Here is a 19,313-nt window from a genome sequence, read left to right as displayed (position 1 = left end):
ACCATTTTCTACATAAGAAAATGATTGTAACAGGTCAGGAATATGACAGTTGTTATCCATTCGTTTGATGCGTTTGAGATTTTGATTTTGGCTTTTGATTAGGGACTTTGTTTTGTTAATTTTCCTGGAAGTTCAGTATTTTTGTGATTTACTTTGTACTCGAAACTTCAGAGTAGAAAATTTTATAAATGGGTTTTAACAAAGAACACAGTTATTGCAAAAACTAACATTGCCTTATAGGCCATGTAGGTTTGTTAAAAAGTATGGACAACTGATTTTTGAAGCAATTTTCTATATCCAAATGCCACAACTTCCACAACAATTGCTACAAAAAGAAAGAAACTTAATGAAATTTGGCTGACGTTAGGTATCTGTTGACGTCCATATGACAATGAGAAATAGCATGCCAAAATCCAGACAAGCAAAACTTTTGATTTTGTATATACCAAATATCAAGCTAATGCAGAACCTTGAGGCATAGTACAGCAATTTGTTGTTTACAGTCTGTGTCATACCAATCAGGTTAAAGAGTAAAATAATGCCATCTCTTCAAATAAACAATAGTTTATTTACATTTACATATAATCAATAAAACATTAACAGATAAATATATAGTCATTGTATGACCAAACAACATGATTCATATAATACATATCACTACAAATGATCATTGAGAATGTTGTTACAACCATATACTCTGTAAAAATAAATAAGTAAATAAAATGCCTGGAATGAAGATTCATGTTTAAACATGAGATTGCTTTAAAAGAAAAAGTTTAATATTTTATTTTCAATAATAAAACACAAAGAAGATCATTTACAGATTATCTTTTCACATAATAATTGGCCTTTTTAGAATCTAAAGGACTATGTGTTATCTCATTGTTGATACATCAAAAAAATAATAATAGTACATCGTTGATTCCAATTCAATTGTTCAGGTTGTTTTAAACCAATCATATCATTTTGGTGAAAGCTGTTGAAAATATTACCCAGAATGCATAAGATTCTGAAATGAGAAATTGTCCATCTGTATCAAGATTACAACACACCATTGAATAGAATAAAACTTGACAAATAACAATTATAACATGATATTCAGATTTAAGTTCAATTGTACAAACTGGACATTGTTTGTCATGTGACAATTTCTATTATTAGGTTGACTCTGCAGAATAAAATAATTCATTTTCCTTCTTAGGCTGCATTATCTTCACTAAGAAGCCTGTGTAAAGTTAACCTTTTTTTCAAAAAAATTATGCAAAATAAAGTCTCTAATGGCATCATGTCCCTTTCTAAAAAAAATTATTAATAAGAATGTGAGGCGGTGATAGAATAAACTGACGAAGGGATCTAAAATTAGAGTGCCCTATTGTAAATCTGTAAAACAAAAAAAAGAAGAAATGCCTTTCCATAAAAAACAAGAATATTGCACCTAAAAATGTGAGGTTACAATGTGTTTAGAAGTTAATATGTTAGATTAATTTATTATCAGAAGTTTTTTGTGTACAATATAGATTATGTAACAAAAAAATCTAAAGCAGAATTATTCAAGGAGATTGCAAATAATCATCAATTCTGAAGAACATTAAAATAATATAAAATGCAAGCAAATTAAAACATGCTACAATTACACTTGATTGTAAATAACTTAATATGTTTGAAAATGTATAATGGTTTTTGGGGGTAATCTTTCCAAAAATATAGACTGTATTTGAATGATTAATTAAATGGCAGAGAATACCTTTTTACAAGTTCCTCTACTAAAAGGGCATTAGCTGCTGAATTCATTTCAACCAAGTTGACTAAAACCCTCTCACATTATTCATAGCATACTAAAATATTTATAAGAATTACAAAAGTTCCATATTTATTAAAACACATGAACCAGTAATAAAAGGTCAGTATTTAATTTGTATTTTAGACAAATTTTAGATAATAATATATAAACAAACTCAATTAATAACTATCAAATTTATTCTTGAGTTATCAAATAAGTAAAAATCATTCGATTAATCTGCAAATAAGCAACAAGTACATGGAATGCCTTAAAAAAAAGTAAGTAAAATAGTACAACATAAATAAATATACTTTAAAGTAAATATCTTATATTACTCTTTATATTATCACAGGAATAAGGAATAAGTAAAATATTAAACGAGAGATTCTTGTTATTAACAGGGTATACACCAGCCTGGCAAAATTACACTGAAAAACACAACATTTATGGTAAGGGCTATTCCATTAAAATGCATGTGGAAGGAAGGGAAGTTTAATTATTGAATGTGGTCATTGGTCTTTTTTCTGTATGATTCTCACATAATTACCATTTTGCAAAATAATCTAAAAAAATGTGGTCATTGGTCTTTTTTCTGTATAATTCTATTACTATTATGCAAAAAAATGGTTCTTGATTGTAGGGATATTTTGAAAGTTCCTTCCTACCCTCTATAGTTGGCTTGTTTGCTTTGTTTGTATAACAATATTGCATTACACATTGTTATTAAGATTGCCATATGCATGCAATATAAATATGAGGAGTCAAACCTGTATACATTATATTTGGATATAATTGGACATTATCAATAATCAAATTTAACTATACAGGTTTAACTAAGATTTCTTACATAGTGTGTAGATGTCATTCTTAATAACAAAACTTGAGCAAATTTTTAAACAAACATAACAAGCAACTCAACTAAAGTTTGAATCTACAATCATTAAGAAATTATCTCTAAAGGTGTTTTATTTTATTGTGGTAATTAAACAAAATTTTCAATTCTAGATAGTGAATAACATATATTTTGCCTATTATACCCCCATACCTGCCAACTGTCACTATTTGCGGGGGATTTCCCCCATGGAGGCTCCCAAATGGAAATTTTGATAGAGCTATTTGGTCCACAATTTTAAACAAAGCAATTAATTTTACAATGGCTATGGGGTTGTAAAAGTATGAAGAAGCCAAAAAAACAACATTAAAATATAATTGAAGGCCCCCTTGAAGGTTTTGTAGGATTATATGAGCCATCTTGCAAGTAAAACCCCCCATTGGCTTTTTGAAAAGTTGGCAGGAATGTACCCCTTTTAAACAATTTACAGTAGATCCCCATGATGTTAACACTGGAGAATTACAATTTTAAACATAATATCACATTTATAAATAATTCCCCCTCCCCAAAATGCACAAACTTTAATATCAATATACTCATTTATATCATTGTAGAAGGCAACATACATACAAATAATAAGTGTTAAGGATTTACATTATATCCTTGAAAGCATTTAACTAGAATTCTTGATAGGTGATGATCAATGAGTTAAATATGTGTAACAACAACACTATGACATGAACATGTATATCATAAAGATGTATTTTATAATGAATTCTAGCACCAAGTTGTGCATTTTTTTTATACAAATATTTCTGTACAATGTTTGTCTAACAGGTGAAACACTAATAACATTTTTTTTATATGAAAATGATATTCAAAAATGAACACTTAATCAAATTCTGTCTAGACTACAAAAAATGAAGGGAGACAATTGACTTAAAATGAAATTCACAATAAATGAAGGGAGACAATTTACTTAAAATGAAATTCACTAAAAATGAAGGGAGGCAATTCACTAAATACAGAAGCAGACAATTCACTAATATTGAATGTCAGAAAACCACTAATAATGATTTTAAAACTATATCTACCTCATTGTTTTAACCTAATTATTCTTTAAAATGCAAATTCAGGACAAGAACAAAATAGTCACCAACTTTTTGCAACATAACATGTGCTATGTATACCGTGAATTAATTAACTCACAACATAATATCAAAACAACTTGTAAAAGTTTGACCTTATCAAATATATCTCTTCTTTCAGTCTGACCTCATGCAAAATGGTGTGCTAATAGAAATATACTAATAAGGCAAGGCATTAAAAATAATATTGCACTAAAAATACCCTAAAATAAAACAAATATTGCAACATAATTTAAAAACATTGAAGTGATGAACAAAAAACTTAATTTCATGTTAGAATGAGTCAAGTTCCAGTAATTTTAGGATTGGCAGCGGATTAATTAGCTTTTTTGTCAGCAATCACTGTCCTGCCATACTGTGTAAAACATGAGTAGGTGACGTTGGGTTGCTATGGTAAGGGCAAACACCATCGACATGATTACCAGCACATTCCACAATAGGTACATGGCCACTGTCCCACATTCCTGGTCCACATAGAGAACAAAGTCCATGTAGGGTACATGGTATCTTTGGTATCTGACGAAAGTCATGTAGCAATCCTCTTGCCTGAAATTAAGAACAAATAATTCAAAATTATCTATGAATTCTTCATTGCATCAGGAAACATCTTTTGATAACAGGCCAAACATTACTCTGAATCAAATTAACAGTATTGTTATCTAATTTGAATTTTAAAACAAATTTCATAACAGCAGTTCATAAATCTTTGCGATTGAGCTTAAATTACATAACATATAAAATAGAGAAAGGAAATGGTGAATGTGTCAAAGCGACAACAACCGGACCATAGAGCAGACAACATAAATGGCAAAGAAAAGAAATCTGCAGCTTGCATCAATTAAATCATGAATTTTACAATCCAATAAGAAATCTTTAAACTAAATTAGCATTTACCTTTCTGAGCACAAGATCCCCATTCATGTGCATGGCTAGACTGCTGAAATGTAGAAGTATCTCGTCAGAAGGAAGTCCTTGGTCAATGACATCATCACCATAGATACTCACTATGGCAACACAGATAAACAAATGGAAGTAATCAGTCTGATAATGTGACCAACAGGCCTCCCAAATTCTCAAGGCATCCACTTCAGGAAATTCTCTTTTGAAACATAATAAAATCCACCTGTTGAATAAACAACTGCATGAATTAATTCATTATATACTAAGTAGTAAATTTAAGTAAATTGTTAGTACAACTATTGGTAATCATTGTATTTGGAATTATAATATTGTATCAGGTCCCTTTTTCCTAAATGTTTTCTACCTATTTAGACTTATTACTGTGTTTGTACTTACATGAGTCACACAATGGGTGCCACATGTGGAGCAGTATCTGCCTACCCTTCATGAGCACCTTAGACCACCCTAATGTTTTGGTGGGGTTAATGTTACTAAGTCTTTAGTTTTCTATGGTATGTTTTGTGTACTATAATTGTCTGTCCGTCTTTTTTGTTTTTTTTTTAGCCATGGCATTTTCAGTTTAATTTCAGTTTAATTTTAATTGAATTTTAGTTTAATTTGTGGAAGAAACAAGAGCAGGCCCGTAGCCAGGAATGTCCAAGTCATTCGTTGGACTCACAACTCGACTTTAACAGTCACAATCTGAACAGAACATTGACTTTAACAGTGCTTATTTGTTTTAAAGGGGGGGGGGGGGTTCGTCGGAAACCCATGAACCCCCCCTGGCTATGGGTATGAAGAGTGTCTGAGAGAACAACCGACATAAGGAAGTAAAACTGACAATCTGAATCAATTAACATTGGAATCAAATGCACCTTCAACATGCAGGTGTTTAAAACTTATAACCTATTTGTTGAATAGTTTAGGATCTAATGTATTTTGACAAAAATAAGCCATACCTGTGACAAAACAGAAGTTCCATAGCATCTTCACCAAGTCGGTTTAAGTGGTAATAAAAATCAGATTGCATCAACCGTAACAATTCTTTCAGGTAGTTCTGAAATAAAAAAGTGCTCCTTTTTAAAAAATCTAAATAATATCTGCATTGTATAGTTGAAGAACAAAATATATCAGAGCTCATTTTGTAACACAAAATTATGGACAATATAATTAAATCTAAAAATGTATCATTAGTATGGTTAAAAAGACAGTATCAACTTTCTGTGAATAAACCCATGCACTAAATCAAATAAAATTTGTTTTCATATGCGTATATTGACTAGGGGTACTGCAGAATAATGAATCTTATCAAATTGGCATGCATTTAATAATTTAATTAAATTAAAACACTTCCAACCTCTTAAATAATGCTCAAGCATGACAAGTTGATACTATTCATTTAGTATGACTGTAACGTGTTGCAATTTGAAATTGACATATTTGACTTAGATACAACAATCATTCATGCTGGCTGTTCAAAACTCCTCCCTTTGAAAAATCACATTTCCAGTCGTTTGCTTGTTTGCAATCTAAAAAGGGAGGGTCATGGAAGAGCCTAAACAAACGATCTACACTTATAAACATTGGACATAAAAATAACCTCAATTGTCCTAATCAGAATCGAAATAATTGATGCAATCTTTACTTCATTGTAGTTTTAACATGGATAGGTATTATGTTCGTGTTATTTTAGCCCTCACTATCCCTTGGGCAAAAAATAATCACAAATATAATGCCTACCCATGTTAAAACTACAATAAAGTATAGCTTGCATCAATTATTTCTTAATTAATAATTTTGAAAATAATAACAAATACATCATCATCCATCAATTATTGTTTAGTAAGAGTTTATTCTGGTTTTGCCATCAAGTGTGGTGTCTTCAGGACCAATAATAATTGCTCAATGCTGAAATAATATATAATTTTTATGTAGCAATGACCAATCTTAATGCATACCAATTGTATAACTTTTTATGTAGCAATGACCAATCTTAATGCATACCAATTGTATAACTTTTTATGTAGCAATGACCAATCTTAATGCATACCAATTGTTTATCCATGTCATTGTCTTTTGGTGAACTGACAAATAACGTCCTCTGCATCAGACCCGTAAAGCACCAGTATGCATCAGCCTCATTCTGGATCTCTGCCAAGACTGGTGCCAAAAGGTCAGACATTCCTTGTGTGTAGCCAAGTTGTGGATTTGCAACTGCATAGTTCAATAAAATATTTCTGAATGAAAATATAAATTATTTTACTCAAGCATGTCAAAGGAATGGAGTTATCTCTCTTTGTATGATAAATAAAGTTTCTCAATTGTGATGACTTATTGCATACGGAATAAGGGTTTGTCGTTTGTTACGGTGAATATGGTACACAGATAAATATACTGTTAATTCAGGGGTTTATTGTGGTCTTTTCAACATTATAAAAATTGCAAATGGGTATGTTTCGCAATAAAACAAAAACTCACATTTTAAATTTAGAAAGCATTACTGATAAACAGCATTTCCTTGTTATAATCAATAATAATAATAATAATCTTTATTTCACGAGGGTATGCTCAATTAGTACAAACACTATTCTCCCTTGAGGCCCTCACACTCCACTCGCAATGCACCACACAATTTCTTCATAACAAAGATTAACATATGAAAACATTATCAAAATTGATACATAATCATTTAAATAATTCCTGTATTTTCAAGTAAAAATTTAAAGCAGTTTTTTTTTTTGGGGGAGAGGTTATCATTTATCCTCTCAACGAGATTGACTTTCTTGCTTGAGCCAGTTTGGTGGAAGTCAGAAAAGCAATCAAGTTGGAATGACCAATGATAATCTGTTTATCACTATTTTACCTATGAAGACATTGTTAATTTTATTGACAATGCACATGCTCCCCATGTTTCTAGAAATAATTTTTCATATCACTCGACTGCGCTGAGAAAGGAAATTATCAGTCATTAAGATCAAAGGAAAATTCGTAAAATAGCGATAATTTATTTTATTTACATACTGATTCCTAGATATGATCTCTTTGTTTCAACTCATAGAGACATAACTTTGGAATGTTACCAGTATAGAAACACATGGTAGCGAAGAAAATTGGATTCTGAGGAAGACCCAAAGTGAATGTAGGGATAGTACAGAATTTTAGTATAAATTAAAACTCTTAGAAGTTTGGGGCATATGAATGTTGAAAATATGTTGAACAGCCCTATGTTTTGAGCTTTGAATAGAATAGTAGTGCATATCAACTTTCAATTGTAGGACATAACAAGTGAAACTGCGAGCTACTGCTCACTGATGATACCCCTGCCGCAAGTGGATAATATTAATAGTGTAAAAATATGCAAGTGTTCGGTAAACAGGAAGTTGTCAAGTGATGAATCTGAAAACGCATCACACGGTATAGCTGACTAATATAAATCCTGAAACCAAATTTCCGAAATCCTTGTATTGTAGTTCCTGAGAAAAATGTGACGAAAATTTCAACTTGGCTATCATGTGTAAAATCATACAAGTGTTTGGTAAACAGGAAGTTGTCAAGTGATCAATCTGAAAACACATCACACGGGATAACTGACTTAGATAAACCCTGAAACCAAATTTCAGAAATCCTTGTATTGTAGTTCCTGAGAAAAATGCGACGAAAAATATTCATGGGACGGACGGACTGACGGAAGGACAGACAGAGGTAAAACAGTATACCCCCCTTTTTTAAATCATGGGTATAATTAACAAAACTTTATAGTAAAAGTGGCACAGTTTTAATCGCAAAAGGGAAATTGCATCATCTATATTTACAGAAGTGCAACCTTGAATATTAAATTCAATCATGTTTTTTTGTCATCTTAAAAGTCAAATACCTTTAAGGTGGTACGAAACACCTTGACTAAAATTAATTTTACACCTTTAATTTTCATAAAATTATTACAAAATATTTACGTTGACCCTTTGATAAATATATATGAAAACTTAAACTACACACTTTATTTGAGAATTTCTTTAGATTTATAGCAGTTTGCCAAACATCATTGAGATGCTTAGTATTTCCTAAACAATACCATGTGATTAAACATTCAGCTGAGTTTAATAGATTTATCTCCTTGTAGTGTTATGAACCACCTTAAAACAAGAGGCAGCTACTTACTGTAAAACTTCTATGTTTGGGTTGTCTTCCCCTTTAAAATAACTATGACTCCTGTCTGTACGGATTACATCCTTCTCTACGGTTGACTGAATTCTTCTCCAAAATTGTTCTTGTTCTTCATCATTCATTGATTCTCTATAAAAAAAAAATGTGGACGATATTATTTGTTTAAATCTAATATCAACTCTAAGTTGAAACGTGTGAAATAAGGCAAAACATAAGAAAAGCATGGAAAAAGAATGTCCTAATTGAATTCTGACTGATGAGGAATTGGAAACAAGCAAACCATAAATTCATTACAAGGAAGATAAATAACTCTTCAAGAAAGTTAAAAGATGGAGAAATAATTTACTTCAGCTATTTATTTAAGTTTGTAGTGATTGGGGGGTTTTATTATTTGTAGTTGTTTAATGTAAATCAGACAAACAGTAGCTAATATAGAACATACAATAATTCAGGTCTAGTTTTCAAAAGATGTTCTTTTATTCTTTTCAAATCGACAGACAAACTTTGTAAAGCTAATAAAATATTATGTTTCTTTCCAAAGCACAAGTGATGTTTAGGCTCAAAAGACTTCATTATAACCTAAATTAGAAACATAATTATTTGAAAATGGATTATTTAGTATGAAGTATAATCTTGTTTACCACAAAGCATTATAAGGCCTCAAAATGAAAGCATGTCTTTTGATGAAAAGAAAACAAAGACAAAATCACAGCTGAAGATTACATAATAAAATAAATGTTTGACTAGTCTTTTAAAATCGAAAACTAAGCAGGTGTTAAATTCATTATTTAGATTTGTTAACAATAGGCCTGGATTCAATTGTCAATTATTGCCAACATTATCAAAGGCAAATTCAGCTTAAAATCAAAGAGTAGTTTCTATAGTTTTATGCTGTGTAAGAAAAGTTTGGGCTATGCTAATGTTTTCATCATTAAAGCCTTCAGATATCATTAAATCTTAAAACACAATTAGATCAAATGCAGTATGAGCGGAGCCTTACTCATGGTTGAAGGCTGTACAGTGACCATACTTGTTTATTAAAGGAAATGAGATGTGCCACACCTAATACATCTGCATACCAAACATCATTGACCTACCACTAATGGTTCCCCTTAATCTGACCTGATCACAAACTACAACATACAGGTAGATTAAGCAAAAGTTTCAAAGTCAGTTAAACATGACTAGGGGGACAGGGTCAAATAATCTCAATGGAAATTATATGTACCAATGCTAATCCAATGCATACCAAATATCATTTAGATACCATTAATGGTTCCCAATAAACTTCTCAGATCACAAGTATTCAACCAGTATGTCAATTAAGCAAGGACGTAGCTTTGCGGAGCAAGCTTGAAAACCTCATGTTCCAACTTTGACAGATTACTACAAAAAAACATTTTTGACAAATTTCATTGAAAATTTGAATTTGACAAAGAACATTCAATGGAGATGCTTTCCAAACAACATCAGAGAAGTTAAATCATTTTTCTGTTTTTATTAAAATTGCATACTGCAAATTCATTAATTTTAGTGGTGTCCCATTTTTTGTTGCTATCTTAAGGTGGTACCCAACACTACAGGGCGATAACTCTGTAAAATCAGCTAAACGTTTTAATGACATTGTGTTGTTAAGGGAAAATAAAGCTTAACAAATATCAAAATATCAAAAATAAGTTTTTGTCAAACTGCTATATAATCAGTGTAATTTTTCTGATAAAACGGTTGGTTCAAATTTTTTGATATTTTGATATTTTGGTCAAAGGGTCAAAGTAAATACTTTGTCAAAATTTTAAGAAAATTAAACAAGCCAAATTTGTTTTAGTTAAAGTGTTGGGAACCATTTTAATAGGTATAGTATAGTTTAACGAATCTAACAAAGTATATTTTTTTTTATACACATGTATATAAACCTTTGCTAGACTGAGAAATAAAAAATCAATGAAAATAGAATTTTTCCTCAATCCATGAAAATTAGTTCTCATGAAAATAATTGAATCAAAGTTAAGCACTGAATTAATAAAAAAAAATCAATACCTTTGTTTTCTAATATTTTGGTATTCTATGTATCTGTCATTTCTAATGTGCTCTCTTTCATCAAACGTTGAGTCGTAGGGATAGTAATGGAGAAGGAAAGGCCAAGCTTCATGTCGTAGACCAGGTTCTAAACCTCCAAAAAATATGTGCTGAAAAACATAAAAATAAAAATGATACAATATATCAGAACTGATGGTGACAGGAGACCAACTGAAATACACCTCAAAGTGCGGGATTTTCTTGCTGTTTGAAGACTCATTGGTTGCCTCGAGCTGTTTTCTGCTCTGTAGACGGTTTGTTGTCTCAATGACACATTTCCCATTTCCATTCTCAATTTTGTAAATTTTTCCATGTGGTCATTTCTTATAGATTTGTTATTTCTTTGCTAAATGTTTTTTTTGGTTTGTTTTTCTTTTTTCAAACTAATTATATTTATATGACAATAAAGATATTTTGTTAAAAGAATTTATGAAGAAATTTTATCACATATTCTACAATATGTTCAATTTTACAGATTAGATTATCAATGAATGTAATGAAACATTACAATACTGGAAACAATAGAAATGATTAAAAGAATATATAAAATTTGAACATGATTTACTACAATTTGCCAATTTCAAAAATCATTTGTAGACATTCTGTTGAAAACATTCTTATAATGTGCTTTTTCCAAAATTTGCCAAAATATCCAAAATTACTGATGTTTGACAGAATATTTGTGTTTTACTTCCTGGTCTGTTTAGAAAGTACATGGTCAGTTACAGTTATGAAACCATATAACAACCCTTTCCACATAACCCAAATTTATTGTTTGTCAACTTAAAAAATCTACACACATGTGTCTTTGATTAAATGCTGTAAAATTTACACCTTAGGGTTCATGGTAAACCAGTTTCTACAGGGGACACTTTCAGATATTCTGCATGTTATAAAAAGAGCCAAATCGCCTTAACTAAAAAGGTTGGTAGGATATTTGTTTGGAGTCTCATCCACCATGTTTTTCATTACTAATAAGACCTTAAAGAATTGCAGATTAGAGAACCAAAAAGTATAAGCCACTCTTTGACCATGACACACAAAAAACTTCAATTTACCAAAAACATAAATCATTAGAAAAACATAAATCATTAGAAAAACATACAGACAGGTGTCAAAAATCAAATTTATCTTTCTCAGAACTGAATATAAACCTTTTAAGAATACATACACTCCAACAGAACCAATGTGTCAATGCAGCAATAATTTTAAAACAATGACTGTATAATTTGTCAGGTAATTCCTTCAGGGTACACTTTAGTGTAATTTTCACACAAATAACCATGGATTCCAATAGAATAAATTGGACATTGCTGTGTGCTGTTATTTAAGTTTGAGATAGTGGTTTGTAGCACTTGTTGACTCAATCAAAGCGCTAAAATCTCATTTCTACAGGCTATTTATCTTGCTCCTAGCAGACGGTACAATGAAACTTTATTGCATCAATCTTTGGAGAATTGAATTTCATCGACTGAGCGTAGATTTTCAATCAGGAAAAGCTGTAAATCAAAATCTTTTATATAAAAACACTGCAATATGAAGGAATGGTGGGTAATTTAAAGTCCTTTATATAAAAGCACTGCAATATGAAGGAATTATGGGTAAATTAAAGTCCTTTATGTAAAAGCACTGTAACATGATGAAATTGTGGGTAAAATAAAGTTGTTTTAATATTATCTATCATGTCTACTCATTCATTAATATTCGTTGGATATTAATTTTCCTGAAGTTTGTGGGTATAGGGGAACAATGAGATTAAATATTCAACAAAATAGCAAATAGAATGTTATAATGCAGACCTTGCCAAAACCTCTAAATTAAATATTCATGAATATACAAGTTTTCTTCAACTCACAATAATCAGTACCCACAAAAATGAATGAATCCACAGATAATATAATTTATCTTCAATTTTAAACTTGTAGCGTGACCCTGAATAACCCCAATCAGAGAGATATCCACCATAGACTTGTAAATGTACCTTTCTCAATTGATTATCTCCCTCTATTTGTCCGTCTACAATCATATGTCTCTTCCACATCTCATCATCCACCATACTATAAACCCCTTCCCTGACCCCCACAAGAGATAAAACCACCATAGACATGTAAATGTACCTTTCTTAATTGATTATCTTCCTCTATTTGTCCGTCTACAATCATATGTCTCTTCCACATCTCATCATCCACCATACTATAAACCCCTTCCCTGACCCCCACAAGAGATATAACCACCATAGACATGTAAATGTACCTTTCTTAATTGATTATCTTCCTCTATTTGTCCGTCTACAATCATATGTCTCTTCCACATCTCATCATCCACCATACTATAAACCCCTTCCCTGACCCCCACCAGAGATATAACCACCATAGACATGTAAATGTACCTTTCTTAATTGATTATCTTCCTCTATTTGTCCGTCTACAATCATATGTCTCTTCCACATCTCATCATCCACCATACTATAAACCCCTTCCCTGACCCCAACCAGAGATATAACCCCCATAGACATGTAAATGTACCTTTCTTAATTGATTATCTTCCTCTATTTGTCCGTCTACAATCATATGTCTCTTCCACATCTCATCATCCACCATACTATATACCCCTTCCTCTGGGTGGCATTGGTCATCAGTTAGCTGGGGTCGTACTATTAGAAACTGCTTGTAGGGCCGCGATTCTTTACTCTGTAAAATATTGAAAACTCAATCAAACATTTTTTACATAACTTTATATGATACTCCCAATTAATTCACCAGGAATTGCAAGAATTAGCCACACAACTCTAAAATTACTATATTGGGAACTGATTTAGGGTATGTATCACAAAATATGGTTTCATAAATTGGTTTCCCACATTATTTCATTGATTTCTATTTACTTTTACTAAAATTATTGGCTGGAAATAAATGTCTTTGGACAACACCGCTAATGATGACGAGGTGATACCACTTTACGACGGCAAAATTGAAAAAAATTGACAACTTTTTTTGTGGTTGTATTAACTAGAGGCTCTAAAGAGCCTGTGTCGCTCACCTTGGTCTATGTGAATATTAAACAAAGGAAGCAGATGGATTCATGACAAATTGTGTTTTGGTGATGGTGATGTGTTTGTACATTTGTACATCTTACTTTACTGAACATTCTTGCTGCTTACAATTATCACTATCTATAATGAACTTGGCCCAGTAGTTTCTGTGAAAAATGTTACCGGTAGTAAAAATTTACAAAGGAGTAGGTCCGGTAAGGACTCATTTTGGCCTCAATTTTCAGTTTCATCTGACGAAAGATTTTGACCACTTTTTAAACACTTAAGTGTCTATTTCACTTGATTCAATTAGTTTAAGTGGCCGCATTTGTGTTCATCCAAAACCTTTACATATATCATATATTATCACAAAATACAACTTACATTTCAATATTAAGGATGAACACAAATGCGGCCCACTTTCGTTTTACACGGAAACTGTCTAAAATTTAACTAAAATGATAGAATTTTTGAAGATTTCAGTAATTTAGCATGACTTAATGGTGCTACAACCCAATATATGTGCATTGTATTGTCAAAAACAGCCCATATTTATGTAGCAGAAGCATTCAACTGTCTAATAAATAACTAAAAGTTTACATTTTAACAATTTTGTGAAACTGTTATATTTTGGGGCCAAAAAGGGGTCTTACTGGACCTACTCCTTTTATGAAAATTGTTTAAAATTGAATCTAAAGGACAATAACTCCTTAGGGGGTCAATTGACCATTTTTAGTCATGTTGACTTATTTGTAAATCTTACTTTACTGAACATTATTGCTGTTTACAGTTTATCTGTATCTATAATAATATTCAAGATAATAACCAAAAACAGCAAAATTTCCTTAAAATTACAAATTCAGGGGCAGCAACCCAACAACAGGTTCTCTGATTCATCTGAAAATTTCACGGCAGATAAATCTTGACCTGATTAACATATTAACCCCATGTCAGATTTGCTCTAAATGCTTTGGTTTTTGAGTTATAAGCCAAAAACTGCGTTTTACCCCGATGTTCTATTTTTAGCCATGTCGTCCATCTTGGTTGGTTTAGCAGGTCACGCCACACATTTTTTAAACTAGATACCCCAAGATGATTGTGGCCAAGTTTGGATTAATTTGGCCCAGCAGTTTCAGAGGAGAAGATTTTTGTAAAAGAAATATAAAATTTACGAAAAATGGTTAAAAATTGACTTTAAAGGGCAATAACTCCTAAAGGGGTCAACTGACCATTTTGGTCATGTTGACTTATTTGTAAATCTTACTTTCTGAACATTATTGCTATTTACAGTTTATCTTTATCTATAATAATATTCAAGATAATAACTAAAAACAGCAAAATTTCCTTAAAATTACAAATTCAGGGGCAGCAACCCAACAACAAGTTCTCTGATTCATCTGAAAATTTCACGGCAGATAGATCTTGACCTGATTAACATATTAACCCATGTCAGATTTGCTCTAAATGCTTTGGTTTTTGAGTTATAAGCCAAAAACTGTGTTTTACCCCTATGTTCTATTTTTAGCCATGTCGGCCATCTTGGTTGGTTTGGCAGGTCAAGCCACACAATTTTTAAACTAGATACCCCAAGATGATTGTGGCCAAGTTTGGATTAATTTGGCCCAGCAGTTTCAGAGGAGAAGATTTTTGTAAAAGAAATATAAAATTTACGAAAAATGGTTAAAAATTGACTTTAAAGGGCAATAACTCCTAAAGGGGTCAACTGACCTTTTTGGTCATGTTGACTTATTTGTAAATCTTACTTTGTTGAACATTATTGCTGTTTACAGTTTATCTTTATCTATAATAATATTCAAGATAATAACCAAAAACAGCAAAATTTCCCTAAAATTACCAATTCAGGGGCAGCAACCCAACAACGGGTTGTCCGATTCATCTGAAAATTTCAGGGCAGTTTTCTTGACCTGATAAACAATTTTACCCCCATGTCAGATTTGCTCTAAATGCTTTGGTTTTTGAGTAATAAGCCAAAAACTGCATTTTACCCCTATGCTCTATTTTTAGCCATGGCGGCCATCTTTGTTGGTTTGGCGGGTCACACCACACATTTTTTTAAACTAGATACCCCAATGATGATTGTGGCTAAGTTTGGTTTAATTTGGCCAAGTAGTTTCAGAGGAGAAGATTTTTGTAAAAGTTAACGACAACGGACGCCAAGTGATGAGAAAAGCTCACTTGGCCCTTCGGGCCAGGTGAGCTAATAAAGAGTATTACCCAAAACCAAATAGAATCCAGGGGTGATTGAAGGTGCTCTTCAGAATAAGATTAAGCAACTTGTACAAGATACTCCCATGAGGGTTATCTTATTTACACCAAGATACCCTGGTTAATTGAAAATGATATACCGCACCGGTATTCAAATAACCGAGGACCGATGTCTTTTAGCAACTTGACCTTGTGTCAAGGAAAAACTGGCAATGCAAAATATCCAATACACTTAATAACACATTGGAGTAAATTCCATTAAAACTGTCTTACGACTGTCACATATTGAATCCATTGATACTGTCCATAATAATGATTTTTCTAATACTTTTTCTCAAATATTGTAAATAAAAACCAGAATAATTGTCAAAGCAACAGAACAAAAAACAGATCAAATTACTGTTAAATAATTTTCTAAGACGAGTGGAAAATTCATGTGATTTACTCACTTCAAACTAAAGAATTCTGTAATTACCAGACAATTGGTCCTAATGAAGCAACAGTGTCATACAATTACCCGCGCAATTTTTTGGTAACAACCATCTTCTATACATCCAAACAATTGACAAATTGAACATGACAAGAAAATTTACTTGTAGTCATGTGATTTACAAAGGAGCTTTGATTGTCGTTTATACACGGACAAATTGGAAACAACAGAGAATTTTTTTTAAAGAAAAGTCGAGCAATTACCTAAGAAGTTTTGATTGTAAGTTGTTATTATCAACCTTTCACCGATAAATTTATCAGGGATATTAGTTGAAAACTGTATCAAACTGTCATTCCAATAATCGCATTATTTTCAGTTCTGCAAATGACAAAATGTACAAACCTCTTAAGACTTTATAACAAATATATCTCTGGCCTTTGTTAGTCTTGTATTTTTTTATATTTAGTTACTTGTGTTAAAATTTGGAAATAAGCATGGTGTTCATTATCACTGAACTAGTATATATTTGTTTAGGGGCCAGCTGAATGACGCCTCCGGGTGCAGAAATTTCTCGCTACATTGAAGATTTGTTAGTGACCTTCTGCTGTTATTTTTTCTATGGTCGGGTTGATGTCTCTTTGACACATTCCCATTTCATTTCTCAATTTTACTGTATATTTCATCCAATTGTATTGATTGATTGACTAGTTGACTGGTATTTAATGTCACATTCAACAATATTGTGCTATTTAGTGGCATTCAGTTTTTATTGGTTTAGGAAGCTTTACTTGATGAACATTTTCTCCCCATGCCAGATTTGCTCTAAATGCTTAAGTTTCAAAATAGAAGCCATAAACTGCATTTTACCCCTATGTCTAATTTTTGGTCCGGTAAGGACCGATTTTGGTCTCAAATGTCAAGTTCATCTGAAGAAAGAATTTGACCTCTTTTTAAACACTAAAGTGTCTATTTCATTAGATTCAATAAGACTCTTTAGGATTTTAACTGATTAATTAATCATTTAATACACTCCAATTCAAGCTCAAATATGAAAAATCTACCAAATATGCCGAAAAATTTAACTTTTCAGATTGTTTTTGTCAAAAATGAAGTGCCGCATCCGTGTTCATCCTCAACCTTTATATACTATATGTATTATCATAAAATACAGCTTGCATTTCAATATAGAGGATGAACACAAATACAGTCACTTCCGTCTAAAATTTAACTAAAATGCTAGAATTGTGAAGATCTCAGTAATTTAGCATGACTTTATGGTGCTAGTACCTGATATCTGTGCATTGTATTGTCAAAAACAGCCATATTTATGAAGCAGAAGCATTCTACTGTCCAATAAATAACTAAAAGTTTACAACTTAACAATTTTGTAAAACTACTATATTTTGGGGCCAAAAAGGGGTCTTACTAGACCTACTCCTTTGTCTCAGTAGTTTCAGAGGAGAAGATTTTTGTAAAAGTTAGGGAAGACATCAGAAGATTCGATGAAGGATAAAAAAACTTATATCAAATAGTTTGGGGGTGGGGGTTAAAATTCTGCAAGTTTTGTATATCTAAAATTGATTTTTACATATATCCCTATTGGTAAATCATTTTTTCCCAAATTAAGTTAAGAGGGGGGGGGGGGGGAGTCAGTGAAAAGACTATGTGAATTAAGTTTTTTATCCTACATTGAACTTTTGATGTTGTCCCCACAAATGAAGATGACAGACAATGATTACAGATGAAGGACACCAAGTGATGAAAAATTTTCAGTTGGCCCATTGTGCCAGGTTACGGGCCAGGTGAGATAATAAAAATGAGCATCATTTTGCTAAAATACTGTATTAGATTGATTAATGTTCTGATATATTACATATAATTTGGCTAAATAATAGTAGAATGTTTTATGTTTTTATATATTACATGGCTTTACAAATGTACTAATGTTATATCGAATACAACATTAATGGTTCAGTTTAGATGATGATATATTGAAATCAAACCATAAAATGACAGTTATATGTCAATAAACCATAAAACCCTATGATCCAATATATGATTGTAGTCAGCAGCCATTATTGTGAGTTTAGTCATACTTTGATATACTTCTTGAGCTCTCAAGGGAGGTAAACATGTAAGTGCATGAATTCAATTTAGGGAAAAATATTTGGAAATCTCAATTATCTTGATAAGGTTTTGTTCATGCATATTCAATAAATAAACTGATTTTGGACGTTTTATTCAACAAATTGCAAGTGTGGTAAATATAAAAGGAAACAAAATTTGAATAAATTATCATTTTAAACTTTTTTACAATTTTTTTTAAAAACTTGATTAAATTATAATAAATTTGAAGGGCTGAATTTTACAATAAGGACAGTCATAATATATTGATGAAAATTTCAAAATCTTTTGAATGGCACAATTTGATTGGACACACAAGGTGAATGCTATATACAATCCCTTTTACAATTCAGGAAACAAAATGTGATGATATGAGCTGCTGACACCACAGCTATACAAATACAAATACTACTTTTTTCAAAACTATTTCACTTCCTACCAATAAAATAGCCTTTAAACAAAACTTTTATCAACATGAAACACAACAGAAGGTAAATATGGACAACTAACAAATTTCTATGCAGTCTTAATTAATCAACTACATACAAATATTTCAAAAATTATCCTTGATTTTCTATGTGTCCTAAAATTAACAAAACAGT

At 31.4% G+C, this 19,313-nt stretch overlaps 1 protein-coding gene across 2 annotated transcripts in view; it reads right to left on the bottom strand.

Moving 5' to 3' along the window:
* Positions 1 to 548: 548 nt before the first annotated feature.
* LOC134725151 (TBC1 domain family member 16-like) overlaps positions 549 to 19,313 on the bottom strand; it is a 61,986-nt gene continuing 43,221 nt past the window's right edge. For both annotated transcript variants that reach the window (XM_063588729.1, XM_063588728.1), the window contains 7 exons: positions 13,426 to 13,590; positions 10,862 to 11,010; positions 8,819 to 8,953; positions 6,711 to 6,897; positions 5,620 to 5,717; positions 4,655 to 4,883; positions 549 to 4,306 (listed from right to left, as the gene is read on the bottom strand). In XM_063588729.1, coding sequence (XP_063444799.1) covers positions 4,100 to 4,306; positions 4,655 to 4,883; positions 5,620 to 5,717; positions 6,711 to 6,897; positions 8,819 to 8,953; positions 10,862 to 11,010; positions 13,426 to 13,590 — 1,170 coding nt within the window. In that variant the 3' untranslated portion in view covers positions 549 to 4,099. The remainder of the gene's footprint in view (positions 4,307 to 4,654; positions 4,884 to 5,619; positions 5,718 to 6,710; positions 6,898 to 8,818; positions 8,954 to 10,861; positions 11,011 to 13,425; positions 13,591 to 19,313) is intronic.

The sequence above is a fragment of the Mytilus trossulus genome, chromosome 7 (genome assembly GCF_036588685.1).
Source record: "Mytilus trossulus isolate FHL-02 chromosome 7, PNRI_Mtr1.1.1.hap1, whole genome shotgun sequence".
Taxonomy (NCBI): Eukaryota; Metazoa; Mollusca; class Bivalvia; order Mytilida; family Mytilidae; genus Mytilus; species Mytilus trossulus.
Note: the sequence above shows the minus strand (reverse complement) of the source record. Positions and strands in the feature narration are given on the sequence as shown.